Here is a 27,856-nt window from a genome sequence, read left to right as displayed (position 1 = left end):
TTTCAATCTTTCGGTGCAGGTTTTTACGATCAAGTGTGCATTTGTGTGACTGCATGTGTCAAAGGAGGTTTTCACCGCTCGCTTGTACTGCAATCAACGTGCTGTTTCCTGTGCCGTGTTATTATGAAATGCTCCAGGAAAGCCATTAAGGAGACCATCCCTTTCCCCGATACGCGACTTAATTACAGCTGAATCCCTATTTCTTGACTAGATTGTGGCTTCTTGGAAGCCCTTTCACTGGCCTCTGCTTCTTCACGGGAGACTGCTGGTCGGTGGAGCAGTGGGGAGAAGAATCTGCTCCTTGTTTTGGTTCCATTCTGAGGGGACAAACATTGGGTAGAAGTACTGTATACCTTCGGCTGTGGCTAAGTATTGGCTGCAATACTTGTACTTGTTGAAGAAAAGAAAATTGTGAGGTTGGGGAAAAAGAAAGTTTCCAAATCTCCTTGGGCATCTTTATCGCCCCGTCATAGGATGATGGACAGTTGGCTTGTTTTTCATGGACGGTAAATGGGACCACTAAACCCAGGGCCTCCAGAACCAGCGCTTTCCAACCTTCTTTTTTTTTTTTATTATTTGGAGCCCACCAGATTTCAGATCCCTCAAAATAAAAGCAAAGGGCAATTTCTCAAATTTGCACTAGATGCTCCAAAGTGTCTTATTACAGTGTTATTAAATGTAATTCAGCCAACCACAGAGCCGCCATACAGCCTCAAGCCCCCTCTAATCCCCCTCCCACTTTGCAACCACTACTCTCGACCATCTATACGATGAACATCTCTTGCTGGCGATTAGAGTAAACATCCACAGAGAGAAGTGCAAATTGATCGCAAAGAGACTCAACTATTGCCGCAAACAGAAGCAAAATTGCTTGGGACATTAAAGTGTGGCCACAAGGAGCCACTGAAAAACCTTGTGGAGCTGCACGACCACCACAGTGACAGCAAAGAACCCCAAGAGAAGCCAAAGCCCTCTCTTGTCAATGGTCATGGTCTGGAGCCCCCTTCCTGGGAATAAGGGAGAAATAAACATATTTTGGGATCATTTTGAGACTATAAGTTCATGAACAAACATAAAACATAAATGAATAGATCTTGGGAGTTCTTCACGGGGATCTTTTGCAGGGAAAAAGTAGTTATGAGAAAAGTTTCCCAACTTTAGAATTGATCAGATTCATAGTAAATCTTGATCTCTGACAGCAGAGTCACTAATAGATAACAAAACAGAGGAAATCAAGGATGAAAGAAGCTTTTTGCTCTGATTATAAGGGCAAGGACTTCTGTCTTCAGCCTTTTCCATTGCCTGCGCAATAACACCCTGTTGTCAGGGAGGAAGGAAGGAGGGAGGACAGACAGAGAGGAGGGAGGAAACTGCTGAAAGAAAAGCGACTGCTTGTGCGCACAGTGTGAAGTTAATGCGAAGGATTTAGGGAAGCAACAGCGAGAGAGAGAGAGAGAGAGAGAGAGAGAGAGAGAGAGAGAGAGAGAGAGAGAGAGAGAGAGAGAGACAGAGAGAGAGAGAGAGAGAGAGAGAGAGAGATCTGGTCATCTGTCTGCTCCGGATCGTTTACTTTCTGAATTCTCGTTTCCATTGACATATTCAGGGTCGTTAAGTCTGAAGATTTGTCTTTATCTTCTTTTCTTTTTTTTTGTTTGTTTTATGCCACGTTTGAGACGATTGAGCCTGTGATGGGCCGAACAATCCTCCTCCCGGTGACGCTCTCTGTGGGCTGATCGGAAAAAAAAAAAAAAAAGGAAAAAAGAAAAAAGAAAAAGTTGACTCAAGTTGTTTACCCGTTATTCGCTTCAGTTTCTTCTTCCACTTCTTGGAGTCCGTCCTCCGGCCCCGGCCCGCGCCCCAGCATGCGGGATGGCATCGGCGGTGTTTGAGGGCACTTCTCTGGTCAACATGTTCGTCCGGGACTGCTGGGTGAACGGGATCCGGAGGCTCATCATCAGCCAGCGCGGGGAGGAGGAGGACTTCTTCGAGATCCGCACCGAGTGGTCCGACCGGAACATTCTCTACCTGCACCGGAGCTACTCGGACCTCGGGAGGCTGTTTAAAAGGCTGCTGGAGTCTTTCCCAGAGGACCGGAGAGATCTGGCCAAGTGTCCACTCATAGAAGGTCAGTCTGATTGGAAAACAAACAAACAAACAAACAGAAAATAAACAAGCAAACAATTGACAGGACATATAATTCAAATTTAAATTCCAATATTGGCCATAAATATCTATCTCATTCACTAATACCTGTCCTACTAATACCTTGAAAAGCCAACTACCCAATACCTGCAAAAAAGTTATTTATTTTTTAATTTTCAGTTTATTTACGTGTTATTACATGATTGGCAGGGGTTATTGCATTTTTGGCCATAGCAAGTAGTATTATTTGGTGCAGTTATTCTTTTTTTAAATTTTTTTAAAGAGAGCAATTAATTACTTCTCTATTAGCAAACTGTTTATTTATTTATTTAAAAACCTAAACTAAACAATACAATGCAGCACAATACAGAACAAAACTTTTCCAAGTCCTGAATGAAAGGGAGCAGAAAAAAGACTAACATATATCTCAATTAATAGTTTTCCATTTAATATTTAAAAGTACAGATAAGACTAAAACAAACAATCCAAAATCCCAGTAACTGTTATTACCACAATGGATAAAATATCTTTATATCTTAAAAATTCTGGGCTTTATTACATTGAAAAAGGCCAACATTCTTACACTATTGGCAGGTCCTTCATTATTGGCTATTATTAAAATATGGGCTATTATTACAGGGAGAGCAAAAAACTAAATAAGAAATCCTATTTTAGTTTGGCCTCCCTGATCATAGGTGTCAAATGTCAGTCCTTTAGGGTCTTATTTTAAGGTCCGACTGCTATGTAAAGTTATGCCTCAGATTTCACATAATCACCTGCAAAGGTGTGAATGTACACGACGTTGTCTAAGCATTTGTCCGGGTAGCAGACACCTCAAAGCAATTGATTTAAAACAACATGGTTTGGTATACTTAATCGATCCCTCAGATAACCACCAGTCAGCTGTTAACCTGAGATCCTAAATCTGCAACTTGACTTGATCAAATGTCTTGTAGGATGTTTCGCTCCTCATCCAAGTGTCTTCATCAGTTCGCTTCCTTTGACTTCTTCCATCTGATCAGTAACATGAAACCTCATGTGGGAGATACTATCGAGACATTTTGCCTGTTTAAGGGGTTAATCTACACTGTAAGGGTTAAATTCCGACCAGGAGCATAGCTACTGTGCACATTATGCAGCCACATGCACAGGGGGCCAAAGGGGGGCCCCCCCATCTACTTTCAACCCATCTGCACTATTTTATCACCTGACCCTGTTTCTAATAGTCGTTTTATTGAAGCAACATCTCTGCCTTTCATAGAGTGATTGTTCACCATAACTTGAAATTACAAATTTTGCTCAACAAACACCTTCAAATATTCACTTTACAACAATAAAAAATTCGATTCTGTTTTTCCCAAAGTTTTTCAAAGTTTTTAGAACTTTAAGTGGTTTGTGTCACATATTCAACTAAAAACAAAACCCGGCCACTAATACATACAATAAATCTTTTGTCACTTCAGTAGTGATTTGGAAGACTTTTTCATATCTGTAGAAGAATTTCCAGTTGTGGATTCTCCAAAGAAAAGCTTCTGCCTGCACAGGAACCCCCCCTCCGCCTCCACAATGATGATCCTGTTTACATTCTGACTCACTTTGCACCACAGCTGCTGGTGTGGGACTTTTTAAGGATTACAGGCAGAAGTAAAGGGAACAGCTGTGTTCAGTAAAAGTATGAATCATTTTGACATAGCAATTCGAACTATTGGGTGTCACATTTCAGATATGTGGTCTAACAGTTTTTAATCCAGGAAAGCGTGACAAGAAGAATCCAGCATAGCTGATGTTATCCGGAATGATTTTGTGTTGATCTGAACTCCTCTGTTTCACAGCCTTGTGTTTATTTGGACAGGACAGGTTAATATTTAACAGAATCTCCTTTAGGATGTCACTTTAGCAGACCAATCTCGTAGCCTGGAGGCCACAAGACCAGTGTGCTGACGGCATGTTTCTAATCTTTGTCATTATTTAGGACCTAAAAGATGCCACATTGATCTGCGAGGCCTGCTCTCGGCTCTGTGTGGATAAGAGTTGGACTCCCCATGGGGGAAATAGCTCAAGTACTAACACAGGCCTCCATGTGGTAATCAACTTCGCCCATTGGAATAGGGAATCGTGAGAGTTAACGGGCTGTAGGGGCATTTCTTTTTTGACGCTTGGAAAATAAACTCACTGAGGCCAGCAGTTATCTCAGAGAGAGAAAGTCTAAGTTGCACGTCCTCTCAGTGAACATGCAAAAAGGGCTCAATATTTAGGGAAAATGTATTTTTAACACCTTCACTCACTTCTTGAAAGGCATTCATTATGTGATAATCAGTAATTTTGCTATTTACAGGCTGGAGTTTTGCCAGGTTGAACCTATAGTCCTGGAGGTTTGGAACTCATACCAACCTTGCCAGTGCCACAGATTTGGCAGAGCTTCCAGCTCGTTCAGTGTTTATGATTTTCGCACAACCTCCTTGGCACTCCTCTTTTGTCTCTACCCACTGAGCCTATCCAAATGTTTTAGAAACATCCCCTCAGTGGCAACTGGAAAGCTGTGCCTCCTGAGTTGTTGACAGCTCGCCGCTTTGCCTCCGTCGGTGAGGCCAACACTGCTTTTTTGGAGGAGATATATTTTAGATCTCATGACTCACTTTTGACTTCTTCATTCTGTCCGTCCAATGATGATATCAGCACTGAAGCCGACATCAGAACTTTAACGGTGACTCCAGCTGCTTTGATGGATAGTGAACCACAGGGTTAATAACATTCGCCTAATGGCCTTTCCCTAATTTCTACCTCTGTTCAATATTTCATTTGCATCCATTCTAATTGCCACTCAGATTGAAAGTCGAACAACCCGCAGCTCTGGCCTTTCACGGTCTATTTTGCTCCACTCTCTGGCTCTGGGCATGTTTTCCTGTTTCTGTCCTGCGTCCAGGCAACAAGGAAGGCGTGCAGCGCTTTGCAGACTGATGTCATGATGAGAAAGAGACGGCGTGGGTGACTGGGAGAGGAGAGCGCTTCCCATATTTAGTCCCACTGGTCTGTTAGAGCCGCGCAACACTTACCTTACACGTGACCTCAAAGTAAACTCAGACAGGAAGCGATTGCTCACAGTCCATGTGAACTGGATATCATCGCAGGAATGTAGACGCACGCTGTGTCCAGAACCACTCCTACGTGCACTCGGTCACTCCTCCCTTTATTACAAAAAGACTGCGGTTTAAGTAACGTAAGAGCGTGTACAATGTCAACACTTTTTTTTAATCCACAGTAGACATTATATCTTCTAGAAGTTATTCACTTATATGAATGGACCTTTTCCTGGGCCATTATTCACTTAGCATAGCAAACTTCACAGTTGAGTCGATAACAAACAGATTCGATTTCAAACTCTTACAGATCACCATCACTATAATGCTTCTGTCCAGTAAGAGTGGTATCCTTTAGCCATTGAGTCTTTAAGTTGTAGCCACAGTACATGTTGCTCGTTTTTCTCTTAAACGCTGCAAGGAATTTTCTTTGAATTTGTTTGCGTAGTCTGTTTGACTTGAAGATGAACTGATTAGATTTTGAGGGCCAAAGATCAACATTAGTGTCAATGTGACCTCATTTCTTCATGATACCTGACGGGGGGGGGGGGGGGGGGGGGGGGCAGTTACATTTTGTGTTGACTTTGTGATGAAGTAGTTAGATGAACTAATCGGAGGCTGGGTTTCTTCACTGCGAGGTGACAGTGGGTACTTCTACTCTACCGAGCCACACAGACTCGCTCTCGCTTCGTCTTTACATGAATGACAAAGCAGTTTCTTTCCCCCGACGTTGTTAACAGCCACGTGCAACTGGACAAACGTCTTTGCAGGTTATATGAAAATATGTGCTCACTGCTCCCATAGATGAACTGTATTGCACTCATGTCTATTAAAGCTCGACCGGAGCCTCATACACTGCAAGTTTAATTTCCCCTCAGTGTGGAAATCTTCCTATTTTTCTGCAAAACAAAGAAAAAAAACAAACACTCAGCAGTTTCTTAGTGAAAGCTGTGCAAATATTTACATGCCTGTCTGGATCAAGTAGCATTTCAAAATGTAGATTTGACGCTTTGGACGATAAAGGGAATCGTTTGCTCTGTCAAAGACGGACATCACACACGGCTCCAGACGATACACTTGCACCCTGACTATGGTAAATCACATGGCGGCTAAGTTCAAAGATGATTTTGTTCTATTTCTGACCGCGTCCTGCAGCTTGTTGACTGAGGCATCTAGAAATAACATGCTGACCAAAGCCTGGCGAGTTAGTGGTAGCATGATTAAGCGTTACACGGCTGACATGAGCTTATCAGATCCTCACAGAAGATAACTGTGAAATGTGGAGCTTGCAACATCGGATGACTGTTTTAGAAATGTGTGTTACGGGGGACTTGGTCACTGTATAGTTCCTGTTATGCACATTATACAAGCGAATGCAGTCAATAAAGTACTCGGCCAACGTGGCATGCTGTGACTTATCTCTAAGTAACTAAAAACATCAAAATAGTTTTACAGAAGAATATTTTTCCGGTAACCAGCAAAGCTGAGTAAATTAAGTAATATTTTAGTGAAAACAAGGTTGCATGATTAGTTCTGCACAAGGATTGCTGTAGCGAGGAAGTCCACGCAGGAGATAAACACAAGAGATTTGGGGAAAATACACAAACAACCACCCCGCCTTCCTCTGCCTCTTTTGGGCGATGGTAAACATTAGTACGTTTCTTTTACTTAGGATTTATTCAGTATTGGAATTCATTGTGATAAAATGAGTGTTGCTAAGAAATCAATATGATGATTGGTATCTGAGTCAGATTAGGATGCATCATTCACAAAAGCACATTTATATCAGGCTGATTCACATTTTACTGCTTGCTTTTTCATACAGGCTGCAGCAATGTGTTCAATCTGCACTCCCTAAAAGGAGAACTAACTGTCAAACCATGCAGCAAACTTACCGTGGTAAACCTAATCCGTTTCTATACTAAATGCAGTGTACCGCTGCTGCGGATAAAAATACAGTTTAGTTGTTGCGCGCCAAACAGAAAATAAGAATACTTGCAATCTTAGTATTCTTTGAGATATACGGTGAAAGCCGATAGCAGACAACAATGATTAGTCAATATGTTTTCAGATACCAAGAAACAGCAGCTGTGCAAATAACTTCATGCAAACATGTCTATCAGAAGATCGTGATTTCTAGTTGGAAACATGTCTTTACAGCACGTGTCACAGAAAAATGGCGTGGGAGGGAACGCTGCTATTAAACAGATACATGTCACAAATGTCACCTTGCAAAGCATTTTGGATGATTTTTTGAGGGATTATTCTACTCACTTTTTTTCACTCAAATGGAAAGAACTGAATCAGATTGATGATGAAGTATTCACGTTAAAACATGTTTGTAATGTTCACCTTCACCCGGAGTGTCTGTTATTACGCTTTGTGGCGTAGGCGTTAACTCGCGTCACAGTGACAATATCTCCAGGTCGAGTCCAGGCTTGAGCGCTTTTCTATGCAGGATTTGCCCATTCCCTCTGTGCATGCCTGGGTTTTTCTCTTGGTGGTTGGATTTCAGGGTCTAATCTGCCTTTGCCCATATTCATTGCTGGGATAGTACAGTTGTTTCTGATTCCACTTTGTGTCCGGAGGCACTCAGCCTGCTTTCATACGGCCTCCACCTTATGATTGATTCAAAATTTCAATGCACTACATGGTAGGACCTTAATGGTGCCAGTCTATCCGCCAAGTACAACAAGTGAGAGGACTGAGAGTGATTTTAAGTCTCTGTGGGGAAGTTATCACCAACGGCTTTTTTTCTGTTTATGTCAACTGCTGTTAAATGATACAGAATTTTCAACCGGACACATTTTATTTATGTTGCACTTTTCATGCAGGTGATAATACTGATAATAAGACAAAAAGGACAAGCAAACGGTAAGCACGAGACAAGAATCAAAGGAAAAAGAAAATGATTATTAAAATTCGGTGCAAGAATCTAAAAAAAATCTTTACTTCATAAAATGTTAAAAAAGGTGTTTAAAAAACATTTTTGCGAACAAATGCCCCAAAGAACCATTTCATACCTTTATCAAGATATATGTATTTGATTCATATCTTGTTTTTTGCTGCACGGTGGCGCAGTGGTTCACGCTCTCGCCTCACAGCAAGAAGGTCGTGGGTCGAATATGGCCTGGGGCCAGAGTCTAAATCCACGTCAGAGTCCGAAAACATGCATGTCAAGTCAATTGGTGTTGCTAAATTGGTCCTAGGTGTGAGTGTGTGTGGTTGTCTGTCTCTGTGTGTTTGCCCTGTGATGGACTGGTGACCTGTCCTCGCTCATAGTTAGCTGGGATTAGCTGGGATTGCGGTTCTTGCCTGACAAACCCACCATTTTTATTTGACAGTTCTTTCTTATTTGTTAAGCGTCGACCTCCCTCAAGCCAAACACGAGGTTACCATTGGTTTTAAACAAGTTAACTTAGTATAGGATTTTCTGTCCTTTGTTAGATACGCAATAAGTCAGTATTAAGCTTCAAAATGTGTTTTTCTTTCAGAGAGAACACCAGTAAACTGGTCCTTGAGGTACTCTCAGTTAAACAAAAGAAGATGCTTTTGAGGCACGATCAGCTTCTCACAGTCTCCCAGGGTGCCTTGTGGTGGTTTAACTGTCCAATCACTCTTCAAATCCCCCTGGGTGTGATGTCATCACTGTGGGCCATTACAAATGGATGAGGTTGTGAGTGCGCATAATGTCACTTTGGGCTGCCTTCCTCACTACTCCCATGTAACTGTAACCGCCACGCCGCTACGTTTTGTCCGTACCACTCATGTCGGCCTCGTCTTCATCATCATTCCCCTCGCCGCATCCCTTTGTCAGCGTGGCCGTAAATGATGCTTTGGCGACCACTCGCTCACACGGGCAGCAACCTTGTGTTGTGAAATATGCAGATTTTATGCTCCCGCTGCCTCTTAAATTACACTCCGACTTTTATGCGGGATTACCACGTTATCGCTGACTTTCTTCTGTTTGCCTCACTAACCACTATTATTACGTTCTCCTGTTATTACAGCTGTTATACAAATACCAGTGATAACAATGGAAGTTTTATGGTGTCAGTTTATACTGTATGTGTGCTGTTTGGTTTGTTTTTTTTACCTTCTCCTACGTGAGGTAAATATCAAGAGGCATTGTTAAGAAAAAGGTTATTTAAAGGACTGCCACAGTCTCTCTTGTATTTGAAGCAACCTTTCTCCAGACGCGGGACAATTTCAAACCTTTCCTGACCTATGTGAAGATAACAACGTTTTACCTCCGAAGGTCATTGAACAGAAATAGCTGCATATGGCGTTTTGTGGCATAGTTATTTGGTATATTTGACACTATAGATTGTCAGACTTAGTTTTTCGTAGTTTAGAGACCACAAACAGCCAAATTTAACCTTGATTGTGCCTTACCAGTATAGCTGGAGCATAATAACCTTTAATTTACAACTACTCTAAATATTTCCCTTTACTGAACTTATAAAGGTATTAGCAACAATTTCACCTTCATTTGCGTATATCAAGATGTCAACAAGTTAAACAATGTAATGAAAAATAGGCAAAATCTCAACATTATACTATTTTTTGCAATGCCTCTTTTGCTTCCAGTTTTGAGCAGATCTAAAATCCATCACGTCAGAGTTTCTCTTAAAACTAATGGATGGTCTCTTCACAGGCGGCACAGTTTCAGCATGAAATACACAAAATTCACCCACACTATAACTTCGATGCTCGTGGTTCTTAGTTGTGAAGGAACATTTTCCTACTCCATCATTGATTTTGTGTTGTTTTATGTCTGCTACTGTAAAACTGTGAATGAATTATAGTACTCACCTTTATTGAAAGGTTAAAATAATATTTTCTTTGTAATTTTAACCCATTCTATGGTCCTCCCACTGGCCACATTGGACCCTCTGTTGGGCCAGTTTTTACATTAAATAACTTAATCTGGATGAAATGGGGTTACCTTAATGTAGCGCTAAAAGAAAACTGCTCCGATTTTTTAAATATGGCTATTTCATGGTCAGCCTTCAGCACCCACACGACATTCCTTGGCAATGCATTTCAAACTTAATAGTTTATTGGCCTTAATGAGTTTAAATATCAATGTATTTGTGAAAGAAGGATTAATTGTTATCTACACCGTATTCGGTTTTTCTTTGCAGGACTGGTGAAAATCAAGGAGGCAAGCGACATCGAGGAGAAGCTGAACGAGGTAGAAAGACTACTGAAGAACGCTATCAACATGCCATGCAAGGTAAGCAATTCGATTAAAACATCTGTCGTCCTTATTCTGATAGAAACTTATTGGAAACCTTTAACTTTCTTTTTGCTCCTCAGTATTCCCGGTCAGAGGTGATGTTGACGTTCTTCGAGCGGTCGCCACTGGACCAGGTGCTGAGGAACGACAAAGTCCACAGAATCCAGCCATGCTTTCAGAGTCCAATTAAGATATCAGGTATTGTTGTGGAACAACATCGACCAAGCTACAGAATCGAACTCAGCCACTGATGTCAAGTTGCTGTTTCTTGCAGAAATCATGCGGTCCAACGGATTCTGTTTGGCCAACACAGAAACCATCGTTTTCGATCACAGTATCCCCGAAGATAAAGAGAGACCCTCATCCACAGACTCTGTAGAACACACGTGAGTCTTAACAAAGATAATATTCACGTCTGATTTGATGTCATGTTTCAATAATCCATTTCAAATTTGGTTATTCTCCACTAGCTTTCTCACAAATTTGCTTTTGAGTGTACAATAATCAGTTTGTTGAGAGAAGAAGTCTTTGAATGTGAACCCCCCCCCCCCCCCCCCACCCCCCCCCCGCCCCTTCGTACAGCAGAGGAAGTGGGTCTGCGCACCTCTTCCTTCCCTGGGTGTGCGTAGGAAGCAAAAGAGGAACACATTCCTCACAGTACTTCACACAAAACAACATTATACATCAATTTTAAATGGAGTTTTTGCTACCGCAGTACTCTGGCCGCGAAGATGAATCGACTCCCGAAACGGGGGTCCAGGAACCCCTTGAGGGGTCTCAGTGCTTATCTCCTGCTATGAGCTTGTTTTTGCAAGTCTGCTGCCTTCAATGACTGATTTCCAACTGAAAATTCTTTGACTTACACAGCTCCATCCTGCCCATTGAGTAATGTGTATTTACGTTTACTTGCAGGTATGAGGATGGAACAGAGTTTTTGCCAATGGAAGGAGACATATGTGACGAGGAAACGGAGGCGTACGTCACCAACCTGTCCTACTACCACCTGGTCCCATTTGAAACGGACATCCTGGAATGAGGATTCATGTAAACTGTCCATGAAAATCCAAGAGTGTCGCTGAATGGAACCAAACTATGCAACGCTGCACATGACAGCTCCCATTTTATGCTGCTGAGCTTTTTTTTTCTTTTCGCCCATTTTGGAGTTCATGTGCAGTATGCAACAGGATAATACGTGATGGAAACAGCAACAAGGCTTTATTTTCATGCACTCTCTGTGACGCCACCATTGTGCCTCTTTCGGAGCCCTATTTTCTTGTCTTTGGACCAACAGAAAAACTCATTCAGGTGGCGAAAGACAACTTGCAGGAGCCATGATGGAGGTTCTCAGACCTCAGTGACATTATGAAACATGCTGCTTGGGCACTTTGGAAGAATTGAAATGTGATATTTCAGTAACTGACTGTGACCGGTGGGGTGAGGATTGATCATCAGCAGGAATGCAGGAGCATATGTAACTTATTGGATCATTTACTATTTCTGACCAGCACTCTTTCTTTTATATTGACTTGTTTTATCTCTATCATCTCTTCTCCTGTGGATCTCTCTTTGGCTGGTGATCTGGCTTCTTAAGAGATTCGTGACGCACCTGTAAAGCCAATCATCCTGTCGTGTAAACTACTCCCTGGAGTTCAATCAATTCAATTTTATTTGTGTGATGCCAAATACAACACAGTAATTTCAAGGCATTTTTACGGAGAAAAGCCCAACGATTCCACACAAGCAAGCATAAGTCACGTTGCGTCCCTTCAGACTCTCGGGGCAGTAGAGAAGCTTTGTGTGGCGCAAACACCAGCAATCAGCAGGGAGTTTTTTTGCTCGTTTCACATTCACAGTGTAACTCCACTTTCAGTGCTTTCATGTGCATCATAGGAATGATGGCATTAAAAAAAAAAAAAATAATCGATTAGTGTTCATAACAGTAATGCGTACATGAAATAACTTGCCGCAAATTGAATGAAGGAATAAATATTGCCTTCAATGAATTGATTCTATAGGTTGATGGCGCATTGCAGTTCTTTGACAACTGTTGAATTTGCGAACACAACCAAATGGTAATTTTCATTTAGTTTGAAGCCTCCCTTTCCTCAGTGATAACCTAATGCTGCATATTTAGATGTTGTAGACAACTTTTTATGTTGCTTTGTCTGAAAACTGAAGTAAAATGTGAATGTGTTAGACGCGTAGCTCGTAATGTTGCTCTTTTTATGCTCATAAACTAATAATCTGAAAAATCAGAGCCGAGACAGAGTGTTGCCATTACGTGGAAAACTAAATCATCTCGCTGCTGTTGTTGCCATCCGAAGAGTGACAATTGGGGCAAAGAGGGCTTTGTTTATTGGGTCAATTGAGGTCATTTGTGACCCGTTCTGTAAGATGTCATGAGTGGGTTCAGTCAGATAGCTGAGTACAGTCTCAGTAAGTGTGTGGGAGTCTGCAGCTTGGCCCGCCATGGCCGAATAAAACCTCTCTTTATCTGGAGAAGACAAATGACCTTGCTGTCCTGTAACTGTCTATAAGAAAAGTTGTGCAAACACTTGATTGAAATTCATGGTTTGGTATGTTTTATAGAGCCTCCCACTACAAGCAGTGCACTTTCATTCCCGAAACTGAAACGGTGGCAGTCTGAAGAGCATGGCATATATTTTAAATTCAAGTGAACAGCAAAAAATGTTTCTTGGTGAAGGATTAGTTGTCATTGTTTTGGACCCCCCCCCCCCTCGCGCAGGAGCCATTGAGGCCTTACAATGTAGGCTAAGAGCTTGTGTCCAGGTTTTTAGCCTCCTAAATACAAAGGCATTCAACCCTTACAAACTTGGCACATGAGCCTTGAGCAGAACAGCCCTCTGCATGAGTCTATTTAGTAACACAGTCATGATCACTATTCACCCCGTGAGAAAGTACAGCTCTTTCACGGGGTACAAAACTGTTTCATGCTCTTTTTCTGTTTTTTGTCCGTTACTTTTTCAGCCCCTGACAATGACATGCTGAATATTCTTTACACACAAAGGTTTCTGCTGGAAACATTTTTCTTGCAGTTTGGCTAAAGGAAACAAATATTGAGGTTCACCCAGAGAGAAAGTGTTTTTTTTTTTTCCCCATTAGAATCTTGTGCAATGGCCTGATTTTGTTTAGAAAAGAAGTTGATATTGCTTAATCAAGCAAGTTCAAATAAAAATGTTTGTCTTTTGTGAGCTTACAGAGACAACAAGTTATAGTTTTACCACAGGTTCTTAAAATTATGACTGAAATGGTACTCAGCCAGATCAAAACATATCACAGCTGACAGTGTTTAAGAGTCAAAACAAGAACCATATGACCGATGAAATGGAAGGAAATTTACACAAATAGTTTTATTTATTTTGGAAGCTACGACCACACTCTGTGAAGCTAACCCTGTTTTGCCTTGTAACATAATGTTTGTTTATATGATACTATTGTATGAGAGAGGATCTTCCTGTATGTGTCACAATTATGTTAATCCTTGTTGCACACAAGTGTTTGTGTTAACATGTTTGATATGTTAAAAGCTGTTCAAACAGTATTATATATTGGAATACATTTCAGTACTCTTAATTCTCCTCAGAACAAATAAATATGTTTTCAATAAAATAAATGTTGATGTGTTCTCTGCATTATATTTATAGACGTGGACAGATCAATGCCATTTTTACAACTCCTGTGTAAAAGTACAATTGCTCACCAAAGTGTGTTACTTGCACAATATGCAATTCATTACAAGTACTGTAAACATATTGATATTTAATGATGATGATAATGTTTAGACTTGAGTTACAGTTGAAATGTGGCACACAGCTTGTGGTAATTAATTTTATCATACCACTTCTTGAACTTGAACTTGAAGGAGAAAGCTACTTGGTCTGTTGCCCGTGATCTTATAGGGACATCTTGTGGTGAGTATTGGTAACAATATTTTCTGTCACTTGCCCCTTAATGAAACAAAACCCCCAAAAAATAGTTAACGTATATAAATTTTTTTTAACAATTGTGTGTAAACCTAAACCAAACATTAAAATGAAAAAAGGTAAATTCAGAAGCCCTCAAAGTTTTATGCGGGTTTATTTAACACAATAATGTTTGAAAATAGTCAATACAAATAGGAGAGAAATAAGTTCAAATATAACCAGATGTGTCATTTTTTTTTACCATAGTAAACTAGAAAGAAGTGTGCTGCTGTATGTTTTTAAATCCTATATGCCACCAACTATGACATAAACTCTGCCATCTTTGGTAAATTGAGTACTGGAGATTACGCTTTAGTGTACCACTCCAGAATCCATGCAAGATTTTTGTTCTTGATATTTGTATCATTGTGATATTTAATAGGGGCTGCATAAAGATTCAGTGGTTAGTGCTCCAACCTCACGGCGAGAAGGTCTGAGTTTAAATGCTGTGTGGGGTTTGCATGTTCATGTGCGGGTTTCCCTCCCACTGTCTAAAACAGTTACAGTCTTGGTTTTGCACATTTAGAAAACCACTGCATTCATCTCCATTGCACATACAACAACGGATTCAAAATATGTGTTTTAAGTCAAGCAATCAATACATTTATCCTCCACTTATGTGTGTGTGTGTTGTGATTTCTTTCTCGCATGTAGTATTCTGGTGGCATCGAGGAGAACTTTGAGAACCACTGACCAAAAAGAGATGAAAATAAATATATAAATATATTTAAATTATATATTATTGATACTTTTTAATGCATCTTTAATAAGTGTAAATGAGATTTTAAACATTTATTTGAAAAAAAAAGACGTCATCACGTAAAAAACGTCATGAGGGCTGCGTGACTCCGCGCATGCGCAGCGGACGCAGATTTAGCCGCTCAGTTTCCTGGTTTCCACTCGAAGCGATGGCTCCAGTGAAGACGTCCCTGCTCTGTGGAGGTACGTCCACCTTTTAATTCACCCCTCAAGAAGACACTCTACACCACACACTCAACCCCCCCGGGGCGCGTTCGGACGAGCCTCCCGGCCGCCGGCTGGTGGAACCGAGGCAGAGTTAGTTAGCCCCGGACCTCAAGCTTTAGCTGGGGATGCTTCAGTGATGAGGTTTGAGGCTGGAGGCAGAAGAGACTCTGAGAAGCTGTGGATCACACTCACATAAACATGCACACACTGAGGTAAACGTGCAGTGTCCGATTTCTGTGTTTTATTTGCAGTGATAGCGGCTGTCCTGAGTTCAGCGGTGCTTGCATTTGTTGAAGACCTCGACGACACGTAAGTGATGCAGTCCCCCATTCAGCTTCCTGGTGCTCTCTCATCATAATATGACCATGAAACGACACATAGAGTGCAAACCTGCTGTTTGTGGATGTTAAGGGTGCTCTCACCTATCAAACAAGGCTGCACAACATATGCAAATCTGTCGTGATTGCGATATTAATATCAATCAGCTGCGATGCGTTATGTTTCCATGCATTGTGCATTCATGCTCTCTGCAAATTCAAAAGGAAAACGTATCAATAATCTCGAATTAATTCAAGAGAGGCAAAGAGAGAAAAAGAGGCAAGAAAGAGACTACTGTTATGTGGAAGATCAAAACACAAAGACACAGCTTAAAATGTAGTGTTTACATAGAGCTAAAACACATGATCACAATACTCGATGGCATTATCAGCGATTGAGCTAGAATTGTGAGCCTCACTATCCAGAGAGTGAATCAGATATTTGAAAGGCTGCAAAATTGCAAAAACAAAACGAGTTAGCCGTAGAATTTAGTGTTTTAAATCAGGTTGCCATTGACACTATGGTAGATGCTGGTATTGCTTAATGTATTCCTGAGGCCACTCACTCCACCATTTCTCAATTATAATTCATATGTTTTATTGACGAGGTCTGCCTTTATTGAGTATTGCAACAGTTTGCCTTGTAATAACTGAGTTCTTAACAGAACCATGCTTAACCAAGCAACAGTTTCTATTCAGATATAATAGTATTAAGTTGTCCTTTGTCATTTTGCATTATTGTTGCAACAAAATAAGACATATACGTTAAAGTATCACAACTTAATTGTTGGAAAATAATCGACAACATCCACCTCATCCTCCACTTGGTTTTATGTAGCTACTACTGTAATACAGCACTGTTTTGTTTTCCAAGTTGCCAGCACGCCATACTGTGATCTTTACCATGTTATCTTTCCAGTTTGATCACTACAGCTACGGTTGAACTGTGTTTTCGTCTCTTTGATAGATTCAAAGACACCAGGGTGAATGACGTCTGGCTGGTTGACGTGAGTCGGACATTATGCGTACACCGAAACACACAAAAAGCTAATCTGGGTCCTTTCAGCGGTGGTTTACTTCATGTTCAGCTCCCCGCTGTCTGGATCATCCCTTGCGGAAGTGGCAGCAGTCGTGCTGGGATGTGATGACAGAGGGGGTGTGCCGGCTATCTCTTGTGTTTGTGATTAGTGAATGAGAAGTCATGCATGTCGGGCAAAGCCGGGGGGCTCAGAGATGGTTTTATATCAGAGTTTGTGTCGAGGCCCATAGTGGCAACTGCAGCTAGAGCACCTGGAGCTGCTCATTTGGGCAGAAATGGTGAATTCTGACATGATGCTTTCATGCAATGACGGATGGTTCTCAAAAAGAGTTATTTTGATTTGTGTTTTCCAATTTCTAATACAGATAAATGAATAAAACAACTTTTTTAAACTGTACTAAAGCAACAGTATTCTGAAACACATTAACGTTGTATACTGTTAAAACATTAACCAGCATCGCCTGTTAGTCGTTTTGCTAAGCAGCTCAAACCCTATCTGGGATGGCTTACTTGCAAGTATCAACTGTTCTTTATTATCATTGTCTGCTTTGTCATTGTGAAGCACTTTGAGCTGCATCTTATTTATAATAGGTGCTACAGACAACATTTTTAAGCTTATAAAGCATTACAATTGTGCTTCAGGAATGTAAACGGCATCTTGATACGATAATCTTGCAGCTGTTTGTTCTTTAGTTTCTTTTCGTCATATTGTTTTGTGTTAAAAAAGTAGCGCGTAACAATTTAATGCACATTGTAGACAAATACATGATCTTTCAAATGCGGAACACAGCTGTTTGAGCAGCTTTAAAGTATCCTAAACTTTTGTCGATTCACTTGCTGAAGATTTAAATGCCTTTTTTATGCTCCGATTGTAAACCAACAATCTAATATGTGTGTGCTTTTTGTAACAGTTTCCCGTAGTAGCTGAGAAATGCAGTTCATTCCTCACTCCTATTCAGATATGCCCAAATGTTGACCTCTATATTTCTTTTTGTCTGGAAGTGGATCCACAGGAACTCAATTTTCATCAGATCACTTCAGTTATTCACACGAGCAAATAGCGATTAAGAACTCAACACTTGTACAGTGTGTCAGATTCTGTTGTTGGTCCGCGTCCAGACTTCGGTCTGACTGTAGTCGTGTATGTTTGTTTAAGTACACTCTGCTTGTTTAGCACACACCAGGGTGTGTATGGCTGTGAGCAATCACACTTCCACTAATGCACTGCGTGAACTATAGTACAGTACCAGCTTATTATGACAAATTACTACATGGGGGAGCACACCCAACGGCTGCAATTCCAATTCATTTCAGTTGGATAGACGCACATCAAACATTTATTTTCTCTGATGTGGATTTCAAATGTGAGGAGAGATAAAAGGGGTGGAGACACCATCATGCAGTAAGTCCGGATCGTCCCGCCCCGATCATGGAGGGTCTTTGTTCATTTAGATCCTCAATGTTTTTCAGTTTAGGTTCTGTAGGTCGATTTTCTTGTGGAACAATTTGTATTTGATTAATTCTGGGCATGTACAAGGAGCAATGTATACAAACAAATATTATTCAGATCTTACAATGATGAATATACCAAAGTCAAAGTCAGACGATTTTTAAATTTATTTATTTATTAAGAACTTTACAGAAAGATAATAAACCACTTATTATAGTCGCATGTGCTGAAGCCCGGAGACCGGCTCATACTCATGCTGTTAATATTTCTGAATATACATGAGATGAAAGCGCCTTGTCCGTGATCAACAACCACCTTTCCTCGTGGTCTTTTTCCAGTTCTACGCTCCATGGTGCGGTTACTGTAAAAAACTAGAACCGATATGGCACGACGTGGGGGTGGAGCTGAAGAGCTCGGGGTCGCCGGTTCGTGTGGGAAAGATGGATGCCACTGCGTACTCAGGTGAGTTAACAACGAGCACCTCGGAGCTTCTGCTTCCCGGAGGGATTGTTTAACTCACTAAGATGAGCAATCTACTCTAATCAACTGTGTGCTTTAACAACATGGTGACACTTGATTTATACAGCCACAGGCTGGAAAAATCATTCAAAAGTCAATTGTGTGGTCTGGTAGTTCCTCACTCAAGATGCAAATGAAACATTTTCAAGCTGTTTCAAAGTGTAGTCAAATAATCTAGAATTAAGGTAAAATCGTGTCGATATCTCATATTTTTAAACATATAAGCTAATTTGTATAATGTAAAAGTTCTTGAAGTTAATGTTTTGATACTATTTTTATTACTGGCTATTTTGAGATCTGTGTTATACAGTAACATTGATTAGGTAATACTTTACAGCAGCAATAAAACAAGTTGTTTTAAAACAAATTCAATAATCCTGCATCTAAAAACGTCATCAACCATGAACACAAACTCACAGTTTCAGACAAATACTCTTAAATTTATTTTCAAAATTCATATATTTCCAGAGGAGAACCTTGTGTCAATTTGTCCCTTGATGCTAAGAACAGGTACTCGTGTTCTCTCATGACAAGCAAGTTTTATTTTTTGTTTCTGTTTTTGCAAAACCTGCAAATCGCCCCCCCCCCCCCCCCCCTTTTTTTTTTCAATTGTATTCTTGCTGAAATGTTCCCAAAAGTTCAATGTTAAAAGCATGTAAAATTCAAGAAAAAGATGTCGGTAGTAATTAGTTTCTCTGTAGTTTTTATTTATTTACTTACTTACTTACTTATTTACTTTTAAAACCATTTTATTGTCTATTTTTGCTAAACCCTCTCCGTCAAGTCGCGTAAATCCAGTCTGTCTTCAGTCCACTCAGAAAAACTGTGTGAAATGAATGAATAAAAAGTACTCTAGGTTTCGCTGGTCACAACACACAAACGAATAAATAAAATGGGCAACTTTTGAAGCTTTATAGTAGCACAGTATATCACTAATAAATCCTGATTGCAGTTTCAACATGCACCATATCATTGTATAAATGGCGGGACGGTGGTGGCCTCGCGGCCAGAAAAGCTTGCATGCTCAAATCCCACTGGTCAGTACTTCCCCATAGCGAGACCCTTGACCTCCACCAGCTCCCCAATATGGCTGCTCTCAGGGTGGGTAAATGCGGAAAAAATGGACTTTCCCCAAGGGGGTTTCTAACGTTTTAATGGGTTAGTGTAGTTATACATAATCGCAGAAGACTGACTCAGCGGGAATAAATGCTACTCCGCACGCACTCTAAATGTCAACATATTCGACCAATCAGATGATGCCCCCCTGCACTAGACGGCCCCCCTACTGAGGAGATGTAAGTGTCTGAGCTCAAAACGTGCGTGGAGAGAGCTGCCAGTCTCACGATTACCGAGATTATTGTTAGTTGGAATAATAAGTAAGTATTAATGTATTTCTGTTTTTTTGAAAACCTCATCGTTATGAAGTCAGCGTCCTTACGTTGATGAACTAAGGTAACTAAAATCTATAGTCTGCTCTCAGTAAAGACAAATCTGTTAAAATGCTAATACACAGTTGTAGTACTGCTACAGCTTTCAACTTCAGTCACAGTTTTATTACAGTATACTAATAGCAACGCTAACTAATAATGCGAAACTGTTTTGAGGTCTGGATTTATGAGACTGGCCGACGTACCTGGGTTGCATTGTTTGGCACACTTGTAATTTTAAAATACTACCTACTACACATTTCACACGTACGACGTAACTCACAGAAGATTGAGCCGAGGAGAAATAGAGTTGGCCGGTGATAATTAGATTGTTTTCTGTGTTGCAGGGATGGCATCAGAGTTTGGCGTTCGTGGTTACCCCACGATAAAACTGTAAGTGCCCCTCTTCAGTTTTCCGCCCCTACGTGTTGATTGCGCGTTCATTTCACAGTTTACAAGTTTTCTCATTTGTTTTGGGCTCTAAAACTGTATCTGTAAAATAAGTGAATCTTCCACATAAGGGGAAAAAAAAAAAAAGGTTTAGAAAAATCAATATGTGATTACAAGAGTCATTGAATTTACAGTAAGTCCAATACGCTGGTTCTTCTGTGAAAATATAACTTTCAGAAAGTTTTGTTGAGGTATAGATTCAACTTTATAGTAGTTTTTGGTCTTTTAAGTGTTGCATTAGGCTGTTTACTTCTATCTCCCTCCAAGTTTCTTTACTTGAGTTGGTGTCATTATCAGGATCCGTTTTCTCACTGCTGTGTGTTTTCTCCCCTCGGGGTCTGGCCTGTGGAGATCCCCTCAGATAACTTACTCACTGGGGGAATAAAGTGTTGTTGCATTTTTTCCTGAAGGCATAACAAAGTGATAAACTCCTCACACATCATGCATTAAATTTGATTAACTGTAGCGCTAGTTAATGCTGGGAATTACACTTCTTATATTATGCTCGGGGTGTATTTTGTATCAAATCGATGTTTTCCACCTAAATTTGCATTTGCTTTCTGGTTATTGTGGCTTTTTATTCTTAAATGATCTATTAAGCAAGGTGTGATTTCTTTTACCAAAAGATTTTTTACTTTTTGAAATGCCAGAGACTTAAATTTCAATCTACAAAATGAATGACTGGCGCTCGATGCCAGCTGCTGAACAACAGAGCACACATTGACAGGAGATGAGTTTCCTCCGTCTATTTGAAAGCGCGTCATTTATCTGCACGCTGCCATAACGGGCTCCCCATTTAGTTTCATCAAGCTCATTTGGGAAAGTGCCAAAGGATCACTGCAGGGTTCATAACAGCGAAACCAAGCAAGTGATGAAACATCCATCGAAGAGCAGGAGATGCCTCCCTCGGTGACAGAGACTTGATTTAGTGTTCTTCTTCCCCCCCGAGTTCATTAAACCCTGTGGGCTGATGCAACCTTAGCAATCCTTAATGCATTCTGCTTGTTGTAAGAACTCGACTCGAGCAGTTTCCCTGGCTGGAACTCAATTAGAGGGGGATTTTTTTTCTTTTTTTTCCCTTTCTGTTGGAGGTGCAAAGATTTAGATTAAGTTGACCTTTTCTGGCGATCAAGCTTTTCCCACATAGTTTGAGGTTGACTTATTTTGTTGTCAGGCGCAAACTTTAAAGCTGCCCAAGCTGCCGCTGATGGGTTAAAATAGGGCCTCTGAATAGAGCTTCTGAAAACTAAGTGCTAATATAGCAAAAGTTGCCGTAAGTCCAATTCAAAAGTGTTTTTTTTTTGGTTTTCAGTTAAGTTAAATGTTGTTTGATTCCATTGTAATTTCTACACTTGGTAAAGTTGCGTCTCTTAACCCTAAACGAAGCACTTTTGGCCTGTGGTTTGTACGTTTGAAACCGGATTGTATGTTTCATGTGCTTTAATGCCGTTTGAAATGAGCTGGTTTATAGAGCTTGAGACACAATCTACATCCTGATATCTGAAAGCTGCAATTTCATTTCCGCCGAGGTAGTTTTGTGTGTCAGCGCTCCTGTTGTGGAGGCATTTTTAGCTTTAAACTAACGCGGCCATTTGTGGCACACTTTAATGTGGTCGATCGTGCTCTGCTGTCATCTTGCAGCAACAAAAAAAACTGCATAAACACACGCAGACGTGGTCAAGAGGATCAGCGGTTGCTTAACAGCAGACACCGAATGAGAAGAAGAAAAAACCTGAGCTCAGCGTTTTCTCCGTGGTGTGTCGCTGCCAGATGGGGAGGTTCGAGTGTCTCAGAAACTGCTGAACGCTTGAGGATTCCTAAAACAATCGTCTCCTCGCTGGTTTTGATGTTTCTGGTTCGGCAGGGAGAAACATCTTGCGAGCAGCTGTTGTTTTTGTTAATGACAGAGGTCAGGCTTGTTCAAGCTTACAGTGAGGCATCGCTAACCGGTGTAATTACAGCCGTGCTTCTTCTGAATGCACATCATGAAGGGTAAAGGACACAAGTCCATTCTTATCTGAGCCAAGCAGGGTATTGAGGCTTCTGCTGCCCCGAGCTGGACTCCTCATGAATGTTGATGTCTGCACTGACATGCAGACGATTATGAAACCCGCAAAGCCGTTCTGCTTTACAGGATGTGGTGGTGGTTGAGGTTCAATGATGTTGGAAACCTTTTTCTTATGATGATTAATACCAACTGAACTCCTTTCAAAAGCAACAGCCGAGCACACTGTCGCCACTGTTGCTGCCAGCAGGATGAGGTCCCCCAAAACACACTGCTCAAGCTGGTCCCAACAACACGTCGGCGAGTTCACTGTTCCCCATTGGTCAGTCCGACAGGGCGCCTTTTGGGACAAGGCTGGAAGGGAGAATTGCAGCATGATTTGTGCGGCCGGCTGATCCGCAGCAGCAAGCGAGAGGCTTTTGTGTCGCCAGTGGTGCAAAAATCTGTGAGGGACGTTTTCAGCTTCTTGTTGAATCTTGCGCACGGACATTTCATGCTGATCTGAGGTCAAAGACGAGTCCGAGGCCACAATCGCTTCTTAGAGTTTCTGTGAAAAGCTGTGCCAGATGTTTTTCTTTGTGACTCATTCAGTTCATTGACCAGTGCAGTGAATTCTGATTCCAGCTGCATTATAGATTGGAGGATTAGGACGAGCTGGAAAGAAATACATGAAGAAGTCGACCAGTACCAAAAGCAAAATATGAGTGACCGATAGTAAAGCATGGTTTTGTAAAACAACAGCAGTGGTAGGGTGTAAAAGTTAAACATTCCGGCACTGTCCGAACATTTTTGTGCTGTAAATACAACATTTGAGGAACACATGGTTCATTCTTTTATTTAGATTTTAATGCGTCTTAAGATCATTTAAGTACTTTACAAAGAAAGAGATCTTTGTATACTGCTGATAAAGATGTGCAAATGCATAAAAATTAACAGTATACAATATCTACAATATCTTTTGTCTTCAGTCTTCAAACTTCAGCAATCTAAAAGATGCTATCCACTAAATTTTTAAGATCAGTTGTTTTTTTTTTAACTCCAGCATTCCTTTAATTTACGTTTAAAATGCTTTCTATTCTTGGTCAATTATTTGCTTACTTAGAAGATAAACGGACTAGACGAGTTGGCTTTAGAAAATTAAGGGTAAGGGCTAGAAATAAAGAACTTGTTTTCTTGAATTCAGCAGTGGCTGAAGTGGCCAGTTGCTTGATGGAAAGGTGAAAAACCACAGTATGAAGATATTTGTCTTTTTTTTTTCTTGTTTAAAACCAAAAGAATGACTCGTCAGTTAACATGTCTCCCTGAGGTTGTATCAGTTTTCTTTCTAGTTTCCTCCCCCACAGTCCAAAAACAGTTAAAAAGATTCACTAAATATCCTGAATACAAGCAAACACTTTTTATGACATAGTTCATACAGGCACATCGTGAACAAATGAAATGGCAATTTTGTTTTCTCGGTTATTTTCATGGTGGATTTCTACAAAGCTCGTTTTCGATCTAACTCCTTCCTATTTACTCTTGTTCTGACTGGAAACAAAAATGATCGAACTGCTGATCACCAGTTTAACAATTAGAATTGAACTGGATTTAAAAGAAAAGATCTAAGAAATCCATGTAGAACCCTACTGAAATATTTATCACGACATTGAACCTTTCTCTTGTGTTGCACGTGTGTTTCTCCTTATCAGGTTAAAGGGTGACCTCGCCTACAATTACAAGGGACCAAGAACAAAAGATGATATTGTGGAGTTTGCTAACCGGGTGGCTGGGTAAGTCGCGTCGCCCGCCTTCAAAAACAAGATGCCACGATGCCGAGAGTCGGGTCTCACATGAAAGCGGGCTTCACTAATGAAACCCGGCCAGGCCAGCTTATCAATGCGGGCCACATTTGTTTCAAAGCTCAATGAATTCCTGCCTCCGATGCTCCAGTTTAAGCCACTGTATCAACCAGGCCTGACAGATTTTCTCCTGCTTGAGGGAAATCGGGCGAGATCCATGACAGCGAGGTTGATGAAAAGCTTGGCTCAGTTGGCTCCAAGGCTGCAAGTGAATCAGTGCCCACTGGGTGGCGCCCTCAGCACATGAACTAAAAAAAGAAAAAAAGATCTCACCACACTCGTGCATGTTCTAGTTTGAGCACTCGTCAAAATAAAGAAATCTCTGCTGGCTTCACTCCTTCAGACCGGCCGTCCGGGCGCTTCCCAGCAAGCAGATGTTTGAACACATGATGAAACGACACGACGTGCTCTTCCTCTACATCGGTGGGGAGTCTCCTCTGAAAGTAAGCGCCGTCACAGATATGCATCAAGACCACCTCTTTACCCACATTCTCCCGCTTCTTCACAATTATTGGCCGATTTAACGATAGTTCACAGTAATACAGTTTATTGACTCGGCCTTTACAGCCCAGATCTATTGACGACTATTGTGTAAATGCTAAAAGACTTTTTTCTTTTCTTTCTCTTCTTTTGCAGGAGAAGTATAATGATGTGGCCTCTGAGCTCATTGTCTATACTTACTTCTTCTCTGCTTCAGAAGAGGTCTTACCAGAGGTAACGCTTTTGCAGTTTGCATGCTTATCTTTCCGTTTTGAAAGTATTAGCTAATGATTGTTATAAACATTCCGAAATTTCGGATGTCTGTTGCCGTGTTATTGATACTCTCGAGGGTTTTGCGTCCGTTTCAAGTTTAAAGTAATTTAAATAATTAGATTCTTTCAGCATTTTTACCTTCCTGCTCATACATGAAGGCGATACAGGCTTTTATGCTGTTTTTGCAGTTATGCAAAGGCGTCTAAGCCGTTTTGCTCCATATTTTTCAGGTGCTCATATATACGTAAAGTAGAAATTATTCATGGAAATTGCTTTCACTTTATTTGTGCCTTCAACAGTCGGTGTCCTTGCCAGAGCTTCCTGCCGTTGTAGTATTTAAGGATGGAGCCTACTTCACCTACGATGGTGAGTATTTAGTTTTCCTGAGTTTGTTTCAGAGGTACAATGGCGCAATGGCCTTCCCTCTTCTCATTTAATCTACGCCACCGGAGCTGTCGTCCTCGAGTCTTCCTGTTCCTCGTTGCTCTTCTTTCATTTTCCTCACCACACTGAGTTATGGTGTGCCTGGCCCATTGTAAAGTGCCCAGGGTTCTGCCCACTATTGTGTGTGTGGTGAGGCCAGTGATGTTGTGGTGGTCTGTCTCTGGGCGGACGTACATAGCGGGGCAGGGTGGATGGACTGGCCTGAGTGGGCGTAAGAGACCACAGCTCTGGCCAAAAACACACAGCACAGGGCTCTCATTGCATATACAGTCGAAGAAAACCCAATAATTGAGTTCACTGGAGTCGTCAGTTCAAAGCAGAAAATCATACTTGACATAAGAGGTTTCCAGGAGGTGCGTTTTCCAGTTTGAAGCTCCTCACCGCAGCAGCACGAGTTCGCCACGTTCATCCATGATGTCTCGTATGTCGGCGCCACTTTGGATCCCTGTTGGAAGCTGGAAGCGGAAGTGATGAGCATCCAGGCACAGCGTCAACACGAACGGGCCCCAGTAGTGGCTGTTGGAGAGGCGAGCTGCTCGGTGTCTCACTCGGATAACAAACTTCACCCGATCAGTCGCCTGCCAGCTCACATCGGTCTGCTCCACCTGACCGTTACAGAAGAACGGCTTCCTGCACCAGAATCGCACGAGGAGAGGCTCACCACAGACGACGTTAACGACGAAAAGCCCACTCTCCACAGAGCCCTCCAGGACCCTGATACACAGGAGGTGGGGAATGTCAGGAGTGGCCATGGTGTGCAATGTATCAGATTTATCATAGGGTGAGATCAGTGACCTCCGTCAGCTACTGAAGGATTGAAAGGCAGAGCTGAGGGGGGAAAAAATGCTTCTTATTATTTTTTACAGTTCAGAAATAGACTGTAGCCCATTAAGCACTTACCTTCTTCACTCTGCATTCAGAAAGTGACATGCCTGCCTAGTTTCCTGGTTCTCGGCATCTGGTTTCTAGCCAACTGTCCAGAAGACTAGTCTCCATTAAATTCAGAGGCTGAAAGCTGAATAAGAGAATACAGAGTGAAAGGCGTCTTTTGTGGGTTTCTCTTCCACTCACTTTACATGATGTTCTATCAGGAACTTTTTATCAAGTGTCATTTGGCTGAATATCTAAGGCACATTTGCGTGAACTCCCAGCCCAGTGACGCAGTTTTATACCCCTGTGTGTGTGTCTGTGTGTCTGTGTGTAACTCGCATGTTATATATGCATTCATTGTGATTTGCCTTGTTTTTATTTACTAGCTTTAGAGACTGTCAATTCCCAACCAGATTATGCAAAACGCCACAAACACACACACACCTCGCTGCTTGTTTTTTTTGTACTTTGTGAAGATACAGATTTAAAACGCTTATTAGAAATTCATTGCACACTCCCCCGTTGTTCTTCCTGTTGCAAGCCTGTGTTTTTATAGAATTGGTCCCACCGAGGAGAGACGCACTGTCCAAATACAGCTTCTCAATTTTTATTTTTTTTTTAGAATACTATTTGACATATTGTTGTTTTGTTTTGATTGTTTCAGTGCGCAGCATAAACATTGGCATCTCTTTTGAAGATCGCTGTTAAAATATAGAGCAACACAGAGGCTCATGCATATTTAATCCCTCAATTCCTTGGCTGCATACCATCATACAGGCCCAGGCTGTTACTGTGGTTTTGATCATGTGTCTGCACTTAGATATAGTGGTTGACATGTTGGTATTCAAAGTAAACAAGATGATAATTAGCATGTATGTTTTTGTAGATGCTGGATAGGATTTGTAACGGCGTAGCTCAGGTGTATTGTTTATGGCTGCTTCTTGTATTGAAGGGACACCAGCAGTGAGGCGGGACTTCTTTGCATATGTTTATTAGCAGCATTTCAATGGCTCACTGATGAGTATGATGACAAGATGCGATCACACCAAACCAGGTTATCGCACTGCGGTGACGTTTTGTTGTGGCGCATTGGCAGAAATCATCCTTGACTGGTTATTTGAGTTGACAGCGATAGCGTGGGAAGGTCAGTGTCAATGACGTGTTGATGATAAGTTTAGTCCTGCTTTTATTTGATGGTGGGCAGTACCGAGTGTATGACATGCTGCAAAGGTGCAACTGCCAGAAACTAAACTGTGGCTGTTTGCATTTGTTTAACATAAATTCCTCAGTTATAATACGTCAGCCGTCTCTTGAATCTGTAAGAAATAAAACGA

At 41.3% G+C, this 27,856-nt stretch overlaps 2 protein-coding genes across 2 annotated transcripts in view; both read left to right on the top strand.

Annotated features, from left to right (window-relative positions):
* Positions 1-1,294: 1,294 nt before the first annotated feature.
* On the top strand, positions 1,295-12,460 carry pxdc1b (PX domain containing 1b). Its single transcript, XM_080489434.1, has 5 exons — positions 1,295-2,125; positions 10,367-10,458; positions 10,542-10,659; positions 10,736-10,847; positions 11,374-12,460. The coding sequence occupies exons 1-5, from the start codon at positions 1,870-1,872 to the stop codon at positions 11,495-11,497; spliced, it is 702 nt and encodes a 233-aa protein (XP_080345560.1). The 5' UTR covers positions 1,295-1,869; the 3' UTR covers positions 11,498-12,460.
* Positions 12,461-15,302: 2,842 nt separating this feature from the next.
* The window catches only part of tmx3b (thioredoxin related transmembrane protein 3b), a 39,915-nt gene continuing 27,361 nt past the window's right edge, over positions 15,303-27,856 (top strand). The window contains exons 1-9 of the mRNA XM_080489513.1: positions 15,303-15,386; positions 15,662-15,719; positions 16,695-16,734; positions 18,555-18,678; positions 20,510-20,555; positions 24,306-24,386; positions 24,799-24,898; positions 25,092-25,169; positions 25,508-25,574. Of these exons, the coding sequence (XP_080345639.1) occupies positions 15,353-15,386; positions 15,662-15,719; positions 16,695-16,734; positions 18,555-18,678; positions 20,510-20,555; positions 24,306-24,386; positions 24,799-24,898; positions 25,092-25,169; positions 25,508-25,574 (628 nt within the window). The 5' untranslated portion in view covers positions 15,303-15,352. The remainder of the gene's footprint in view (positions 15,387-15,661; positions 15,720-16,694; positions 16,735-18,554; positions 18,679-20,509; positions 20,556-24,305; positions 24,387-24,798; positions 24,899-25,091; positions 25,170-25,507; positions 25,575-27,856) is intronic.

Source organism: Lipophrys pholis (assembly GCF_963383615.2).
Source record: "Lipophrys pholis genome assembly, chromosome: 20".
Taxonomy (NCBI): Eukaryota; Metazoa; Chordata; class Actinopteri; order Blenniiformes; family Blenniidae; genus Lipophrys; species Lipophrys pholis.
This window is presented reverse-complemented; position numbering and strand designations above follow the sequence as displayed.